Genomic DNA, 9,811 nt, shown 5'->3' with positions numbered 1-9,811 from the left:
TTCTAACTAACAGACCTCAGTCTGTTGAATTAGATAACCTCTCCTCAGCCATCATCACCCTGAACACCGGTGTGCCACAGGGCTATGTACTGAGCCCTCTCCTGTACTCCCCATTCACCCATGACTGCATTTCTGTTTATGGCTCCAACACCATAATCAAATTCGCAGATGACATCACGGTGGTAGATCTGATCGAGGATGACGATGAGTCAGCATACAGGGATGAGCTGGAGGAACTAAACACCCAGAAGATAAAGGAGATCGATGTGGACTTCAGGCAGACTAGGAGTCATGCACACACACCCATCTACATCAACAGAGCTGTAGTGGAGAGTGTGTCGAGTTTCAAGTTCTTTGGCCACATCTCTGATGTGAAACTATCTAACGTTGTTACTTTACATAGCACAGTAAACTATCTCTATAAAATTATTGTTGCTCTGCTGATTACTTTGCAAAGAATACATTGTTTAACAATACTATTGCACACTCATCCAACTGTATTTATTACATTGCTGCTCTTCATAATGTACATATAATCCTACATTGCATTTCTATTTATACTCTATACATACTCTGCTTACTGTTTATAGTAACTCTACTGTACATTTTGTAAATTACAGTTTCACTTACTCTGCACTTATATATAAAACACTATATTCTTGCACTTCTGGTTAGATGCTAACTGCATTTCCTTAGCTCTATGCTTGTACTCTCCATAATGACAATAAAGTTGAATCTATTCTTATATTTTGGTTAATGGATGACTGTTTTGAATTATTATGCCATTTATACACACGGGTTCCTAAACTTCATTTAGCTCTTGTGCCTCAGGGATGGTTATGGTTAATAAGTTTTGCATATGGACCTTAGTAATGCTGTTGAGTTAGTTTTAGCATATGAAAAGGTGGTTTTATGCTCATTTTAGCACAGATTTGTGATTTGTTATGTGGTTGGATTCCATCCAGCAAAAGATCTGGTCCAGAATCAGTGCAAAAAGAAAAGCCTTGACACTGAATTCCTCTCTGAGTAACCTTGGGATCGGGATTATTCATTATTCCTCATGAGATGGGACACACATGTAGCGTGAAAGCAAATCTTCCTGTAATGGAACAAACTGAATGTAAAACTGTGCTATACTTGCTTTAAATCAGCAGTGGACTCACTTGGTGTCCTAATATGGTATTACATGTCTTTATTCTTTTTGAAAACAGTGTAATGACATCTCATCATCAGAGTTTGCATCACCAGTTATTGTAATGAATATAACAAAGATAAGGTCAACAATAAAAGAAAGAAAAGAGGTTAAAAACCAGTTCAGGCACATTCTCCAGTAGCTTCATGCATCATAAAAGATGTTTGAGATGTTTACTCGGTCACTCCCTGTCTTTTCTTTATGATTATTCTGTCATAATGTTTGTTAGACATCAGAATGACATGATTTCTCTTTAATAGTGATGCATTGCTATGTTTTCTGCAAAGTTTCCTGCCAGCAGGATGACAACAAAACTAAAAGAGATGCTAGTGAGACAACAAAATTCAGAATAAGAAAAAGAAAAGAAGAGAAAGTAAACAGCATGCACTGAAAGACAAAGACAAAGCTGCACCGAAGAAAAAACAATGGAGAGAGGGGAAAAGAGCGCCTGTGATTCAGAGAATATCTAAAAGTGAACCAGATGAACAGCCTTGACATAAATCAATCAATTTGTGAGAACATTCAGGAGGATTTTCAGATTTGAAGACAAATATCTGTAGAATCATACTAAAAATGTGGATGTTTACTAAGATTTGTGTGCGCGGAAATGAAAAACCAGACTGGGTTTTTAGTTAAAATGAATAAAAGGGACTTTTATCAAGAACACATGTGAAGTGGAATCCTGCAATAATAAATCTAAATTATATCACATATTAAATCAAATACTTACTTATCATATGTTTTCACCAAATTCCACACGGCAACATTGATTCATAAAAGATGACATTTAAAGGAATAGTTCACTCAAAAATGAAAACTGACTGAAAATGTGCTCAGCTCAGGCCATCCCAGATTAGGATGAGTTTGTTTCTTCATCATATATTGTGATGTTTTTATGCTGTTTGGACTCTCATTCTGACGGCACTCATTCACTGCAGAGCATCCATTGATAAGACACTGATGGAGTGCTACATTTCTACAAATCTGATAAATTTGTAAACTTGTCATTACTTTAGCTTTCACTGTTATGCTGATGATACTCAGCTCTATATTTCTTCGCGGCCCGTTGAAATACACCAATTTGAAAAACGAATGGATTGCATAGTCGATATAAAAAACTGGATGACGAGTAATTTCTTACTGCTAAATTCTGAAAAAACAGAGGTGTTAATTATAGGACCTAAAATCTCTGCTTGTAATAACCTAGAACACTGTCTAAGACTTGATGGTTGCTCTGTCAATTCTTCGTCATCAGTGAGGAACCTAGGTGTGCTACTTGATCGCAATCTTTCCTTAGAAAGCCACGTTTCTAGCATTTGTAAAACTGCATTTTTCCATCTCAAAAATATATTTAAATTATAGCCTATGCTCTCAATGTCAAATGCAGAAATGTTAATCCATGCATTTATGACCTCAAGGTTAGATTATTGTAATGCTTTATTGGGTGGTTGTTCTGCACGCTTAGTAAACAAACTACAGCTAGTCCAAAATGCAGCAGCAAGAGTTCTTACTAGAACCAGGAAGTATGACCATATTAGCCCGGTCCTGTCAACACTGCGCTGGCTCCCTATCAAACATTATATAGATTTTGAAATATTGCTTATTACATTATAATCCTCCACGTCCGCTACTTTCTCAAAACTCAGGCAATTTGATAATACCTAGAATATCAAAATCAACTGCGGGCGGCAGATCCTTTTCCTATTTGGCGCCTAAACTCTGGAATAACCTATCTAACATTGTTCGGGAGGCAGACACACTCTTGCAGTTTAAATCTAGATTAAAGACCCATCTCTTTAACCTGGCTTACACATAACATACTAATATGCTTTTAATATCCAAATCCGTTAAAGGATTTTTAGTCTGCATTAATTTGGTAAACCGGAACAGGGAACACTTCCAATAACACCCTATGTACTTGCTACATCATTAGAAGAATGGCATTTACGCTAATATTAGTCTGTTTCTCTCTTATTCCGAGGTCACCGTAGCCACCAGATCCAGTCTGTATCCAGATCAGAGGGTGGATCAGCACCTAGAAAGGACCTCTACAGCCCTGAAAGACAGCAGAGACCTGGGGCCTCATTTATAAAACTTTGCGTAGGATTTGCATCAGAAGTGGCATACGGATGAAACATAGGACGTGCGTACGCACAGAAATATTCGGATTTATAAAACCGTGCGCACGCACATCCTACGCATTTTTCCCTTAATAAATCACAATCAATTCTAAATGTAGCGCAGCTTTTGCGGCTTCATGACACGCCCATAGTTGCCCATAAATAGTCCGTGAAACGCCCACAAGTTAATGTTCATTGATTGCGAAATCATGGCAAACGCAGAGAGGAAATCAAAAAAACTTAACGTCACTCAATGTGAAGTAGAAGTTATCGTTGGCGAGGTGGAAAAGAGGAGAAAATTTGTTTGGAGGGCACAGTGTGGGCTTTACTAATGCCAAAAAGGCACTTGAGTGGCAAACGGTGGCAGACGCCATAAAGGCAAAAAAACGTCCAGCGCTCCATCGCCAGAGTGTGTCTGCCACGGGTGGGGGAAAGGGGACACCGGAGCTGACCCCTCTTGATGAGAGACTGGCGGCAATTATTGGGGAATCCCTATTAAGTGGAGTGGTGACTGAGGCGGAGGGGGAGGGGGACACTGACGCGCCAGATGCACCGGGTGACACAGGTAAGAGAAATAAGTAAAATGAATGCAGTCAAGACACATGTATACAGGCTACACAATTACAGTTTATTAATATAGAACAATATTATTTCAGTTGCTGGGTGTTCCAGCGGGGCCAGTGGTTACGATGCTGCAGCTGAGCAGCCGTCTGGACCCAGCGTCTCCACGGCACGCGGCTCTCAACCCTCCAGCAGTGGACGTGTCCTCACCGATGCAGTCCTTGAAATGCAGAGGGAAGTCATTAGTTCAATCAGAGAGGTGGCCAAGGAGTTGGGCGAAATCAAGACTGCGCTGACTGAAATAAACTGCACGATGAGGGAATTCTTGAATAAATAATATTTTCCACACCTTTTGTTGTTCTTTACAAGCGACGCATCACTTCCAAACGCTGGTGCACAGCAGCAGCATTTGGCTCAAATGCCTGGGGATGGGGTTCAGGGTCGCGGCCAACACAGCAATCGGCGCCAGGAGGTAGAGGCATGTTTTTAAGCTGTGCCACATTGTGTAGCACAGCACATGCCAGCACGATTTGGCACACCTTTTCAGGCGTGTACAATAACCTCCCTCCAGTGCAGTCGAGGCAGCGCCATCTGCCCTTAAACAGGCCGATGGTGCGCTCCACTATAGCGCGAGCTCGGCTGTGGCACATGTTGTAGTGCCTTTCCTCTGCACTATGTGGGTTGAGGAAAGGCGTAAGCAGCCACTGTTTGAGGGGATATCCACTGTCCCCTGCAAGGATAGTGAAAGGGTTAAGACATTGAAGTACATTAAAATGTGAATGTCTATAATCAAACGTACCTAGAAGCCAGCCATCACGTATAGCACCAGCCTCGAGTCTGCGTCCAACACTGCTGTGTCTTAAAATAAATGAGTCATGGGTTGACCCAGGCCACCGAGCTACTACATTAGTGAGCAACATGTCTGCATCACAAATAATTTGGACATTGATTGAATGAAAATGCTTTCTATTAATGAAAGCATTTTCATTAACGTTCGGTGCCCTTATGGCAACATGAGTGCAGTCAATAGCACCGATGACATTTGGGAAACCATACATAGCTGCAAATTGAGCTTTCTTGTTTGCCTGTTCACCCGCCGTGTATGGAAACTTTATGGAATCATGGGACGAAGCTTTTATAACTAATCATGTTACAGACCTGATATCAATTAACTTAATTAATCACTAGATGTTCTCCCAGCTGAATCTTTTCAAAACTGCTTGCTTTTTTAGCCATTTGTTGCCCCCGTGCCAACTTTTTTGAGACCTGTAGCAGGCATTAAATTTTAAATGAGCTAATTAAGTGGATAAAATTTTAAACTTTCTCAGTTTAAACATTTGCTATGTTATCTATGTTCTATTGTGAATAAAATATTGGCTCATGTGATTTGAAAGTCTTTTAGTTTTCATTTTATTAAAATTTAAAAAACGTCCCAACTTTTCCGGAATTCGGGTTGTAATTTTCGTTTGATTTTTTTTGTTTGTTTCACTGCTGATCGATCAAACGGGTGTTCGTGTAGGCTGTTAATTGTAAGACTTGCTTTGTGAAGTCTTCATGTTATTTATGAGAGGCAGTATTGTCATTTTCACTTTCACGTGTTTCTTCCATCTGCCGACGTTGTCGCCATTTCTCATTTCACCCGTTTTTGTGCGTACGCCTGGGTCAGAGCTTGCGTGAAGGACCGCACATTTTCCCGTCAAGTTTGCTTTTTATAAATATCAATTATTGCGTAGAGAGTGGCGTACGCCTTCTTTTGTGCGTACGCAACGTTTATAAATGAGGCCCAAGGACAACTAGAGCCCCAGATACAGATCCCCTGTAAAGACCTTGTCTCAGATGACCACAACTTAGTTGGGGTCTTTTCATCTACTGCGATATCATTGACTTGATTGCAATTAAATGCACAGACACTATTTAACTGCCTTCTTTGATCATATTTACCAATATTTTTGGCCATGACTGTATATGAAGTTTGCACAAAACTAAATAATGATCTGAGATATCACTTGGCTGCATAATTTCAACACTATCAACATCAATTCCATGTGACAGTATTAAATCTAAAGTATGATTTCGACAATGAGTAGGCCCTGAAACGTGTTGTCTAACACCAATAGAGTTCAGAATGTCTATAAATGCTGATCCCAATGCACTTTTTTCATTATCAACATGGATATTAAAATCACCAACTATTAAAACTTTATCTGCAGCCAGAACTAACTCGGATGTAAAATCACCAAACTCTTTAATAAAGTCTGTATGGTGCCCTGGTGGCCTGTATACAGTAGCCAGTACAAACATAACAGGGGATTTATCAGTAACATTTGTTTCTTTGGATAATGTTATTTGAAGCACCATTACTTCAAACAAGTTATACTTGTAGCCTGCCCTCTGAGAAATCCTGAAAACCTTGTTATAAATTGAAGCAACACCTCCCCCTTTGTCTTTTGGACGCGGCTCATGTTTATAACGGTAATCTTGGGGGGTGGACTCATTTAAAATAATGTAATCATCAGAGACTGGAGATATTTTGCCTAAAACGGAACATTATTTTAGCATTTACTCTCCTTGTGACATTCCAAACCCACAAGATTAATCTTTGTCTAACCTGAGAGACTTTTGTTCTCTGAAACCAAAACAAAAAAAAAAAAACAAAAAAAACCTGCTGCTGATGAAAGTCAAGGCTGTTTGAGATTTAGAAAGGGACAGTTCACCCAAAAATGTTCATTCTGGCATTATTCTTGCACGGAAAATCTACACAAAATAATGCCAGAATGAAATTTTTTGAGTGAACTGTCCCTTTCTTAAACAGCCTTTACTTTCATCAGCAGCAGGGTTTTTTTTGTGACTGTGGTTTTGGTTTCAGTCAGGTTTCTGTTAAACAGAGCACATCTAGATTATGATCAGTGATCATATCATTTACAAAAAGTGCTTTTTTAGAAAGGGACCTGACAGTTAAAAGCTTGTCCATTTGCTGTGTATCTCATCACCACGGTAAGCAGGGAGGGGACCAGAGCATATTACAGTGTCTGACATTGTGCTTGCCTAACACTGATGTGAACCGCTAAATTCTAAATACTATTGATGTTTTTTTTTACTTTTATACTTTTTGAAGCACAAAAAGCACCAGAAAAGTTCAATGCAAGTGCAACCATATACGAGAAACTCTATCAAGGATCTTGAGTGTTTTACAATCTTTGAGCTCAAACTAACAATCAACATCAGTTTATAGGAAAACTTCATTTTGACAATGCAAAAAAAAACGTTTCGCCTCGTGTCATTCCAAACCCACAAGATTAGTCTTTGTCTTTCAAAGACTACTTTAATTAATTAATAAACCTGAGAGACTTTTGTTCGAGGTAACCAAAAGGTTTTAATTTCTTGAAATTTGAATTGAGCGAATACTATTCATTTAAACACACCTTAGTTACCTTTCAATACATATTTTAAGTTTTGGTTACTTGGACTGTCCCTGAAAAGGACTCAGATTTTATTAAATATGACTTGATTTGTGTTTCAAAGACCAAAAAGTCAAACCCAACCAAAGTCTTTTGGGCTTGGAATGACACGAGGCCATGCAAAATAATGCCAGAATTAACTTTTTTGGGTGAACTGTCTTTTTTTTAAATCTCAAACAGCCTTGACTTTCATCAGCAGCAGGTATTTTTTTTTTTGTGACTAGTTTTGTTTTCAGAGATATGTGTCCAAGGGTAAGAAAGTTACTCTTTGAATAAAATCAAAGTTGGACTTGAGTTGTTATAACCATCCAAATGGAGATTGTGGAGATGGCTTGCTGTCTTCTGCAAACACAGTCAGAATCTGATGGAAATCTGGGATGTGTCACATTCACAGTCCTGAAAAAAAAAAAACAATGTTACGTTTCAAATAATCTAACAAATGTTAATGTCTGGACCATTATCTTATGCTCTATGTTCAAATAACAGATAAACAATGCTCTATGGGTATTTGAAATAAATTAGACACAAAGAAAAGTACAATTATTGTAGAATATGCTTATAACAAAATGCAAAAGGGCTTAAGTTTTGAATAAAACAGAAAAAGGTATTTGCCAACATTGTTGTGATAAAGTCAGAGGTTTCTTCTCTGAGAGAAAGGCCATGAAGAACTGCTGTGCTATGGACAGAGAAGTGAAAACGTCTTGGTTACGTACGTAACCCTCGTTTCCTGATGGAGGGAACGGAGACGTTATGTCGAACGACATATGGGGTCTCACTTGGGAGGCCAATCATCTCTGAATTTAAGAGAAAACGGCAATGAAAATTGGCTAGTGGATTAACACACCTGAGCCACTCCCCGAGCCACGGATATAAATAGGGCGACAGGTGCATCCACTCATTAGGTTTTACGCTGAGGAGCCGAGAACGTGTCCCGGCAACAGCGAACGGTTCAAGGTTGTGGCATGGGGACATAACGTCTCCATTCCCTCCATCAGGGAACGAGGGTTACGTACGTAACCGAGACGTTCCCTATCTGTCGGTCACTACGAGTTATGTCGAACGACATATGGGGTCCTATGGAAAACGCCACAACCTGAACATCGTCACAACCCTGTGGCGCTGCAATTGTCGACAAGCCCTGGCGTGCCACAAAAGCTACGCTTAAGGTCGTAACCTTCCCAAAGCCCCAGCGCAAATTCTCTGACCTTGGTACCGAAGGGGCCAAAGGGTGAGTACATCGCTGCTGGAGAAGGCCACGCTGCTGTTCCGCCCACATAAGATAATGGAAGGGATTTCAACCTTCAGAGAAAGATTGCTTCAAATCTTCCCTATTTGTTCTTTCAGCTTTGGCAAGACAATGGGGGAAGCGAGCCTAGGAAAAGGTCACTACGGAGACCGCATCCTACCCGTAGGGAGGTGACATGTGGATATACCGATATGGACTGACCCAGGGGGCAGTACTACATATAGAAGGGGTCTCTGAGGCAGGTCCTACCTTGGAGTAGGGATGGAACGGCTGCCAGAAGAGACTGACAGAACGGGTCTGTCAAGGGAAGACACGGGTTTGCCAAGAGAACCAAGCCATATGAACACCTAGCCCAGTACAGGGGCTGACCGGAACTCCGGGCATGCTAACGCCAGTACTGGGCCTGGCGACAGACTGCTCCGCCAAGTCTGACTGCCGAGGGTGCTGGAGGATGCTCGACCAGGGTACGCCAACCGGGGAACTCTACTGGGAGAAGAATTGCGCTCACATCCCCGTGTTAGGGGGAATGGCGCAGCAAGCGTGACACCCAGCCAACCCTTCCCGCCAATTACCTGTTACCCAACACACGGGAAGAAACTGGCTCCACACGGAGGTTGTAAAACCTCGCAAAGGTGTTAGGTGTCGCCCAGCCCGCAGCTCAACAGATGTCTGCCAGAGAGGTGCCGTGCACCAGTGCATTGGAGGAGGCCACACTCCGTGTGGAGTGGGCCCTCACCCCCAGGGGGCACGGCTCGCCTTGGGAATGGTAAGCCAAGGCGATGGCATCCACTATCCAGTGGGCCAACCTCTGCTTAGAGACAGCCTTCCCCTTCTGCTGAACTCCAAAGCAGACCAGGAGCTGCTCAGAGCTTCTAAAGCTCTGGGTGCGGTCCACGTATATGCGAAGCGCTCTTACGGGACACAGCGACGCCAAGGCTGGATCTGCCTCCTCCAGGGGAAGCGCTTGCAGGTTCACCACCTGGTCTCGGAAGGGAGTGGTGGGAACCTTGGGCACGTATCCAGGCCGGGGTCTCAGGACAACGTGAGAGTAGGCCGGCCCGAACACAAGGCACTCTTCACTTACCGAAAATGCTTGGAGGTCCCCGACCCTCTTGATGGAAGTGAGCGCGATCAGGAGCGCTGTCTTGAGAGACAGGAACTGAAAGGCCATGAAGAACTGCTGTGCTATGGACAGAGAAGTGAAAACGTCTCGGTTACGTACGTAACCCTCGTT

At 41.8% G+C, this 9,811-nt stretch overlaps 1 protein-coding gene across 1 annotated transcript; it reads right to left on the bottom strand.

The window, feature by feature from the left end:
* Positions 1-4,044: 4,044 nt before the first annotated feature.
* Positions 4,045-4,994, bottom strand: LOC132118948 (putative nuclease HARBI1). The gene is made up of 2 exons (XM_059528700.1): positions 4,673-4,994; positions 4,045-4,603 (listed from the first exon to the last, which is right to left on the bottom strand). Exons 1-2 carry the CDS (start codon positions 4,929-4,931, stop codon positions 4,236-4,238), a joined length of 627 nt encoding a protein of 208 aa, XP_059384683.1. The 5' UTR covers positions 4,932-4,994; the 3' UTR covers positions 4,045-4,235.
* Positions 4,995-9,811: the final 4,817 nt, after the last annotated feature.

Source organism: Carassius carassius, chromosome 38, assembly GCF_963082965.1.
Source record: "Carassius carassius chromosome 38, fCarCar2.1, whole genome shotgun sequence".
Taxonomy (NCBI): Eukaryota; Metazoa; Chordata; class Actinopteri; order Cypriniformes; family Cyprinidae; genus Carassius; species Carassius carassius.
Note: the sequence above shows the minus strand (reverse complement) of the source record. Positions and strands in the feature narration are given on the sequence as shown.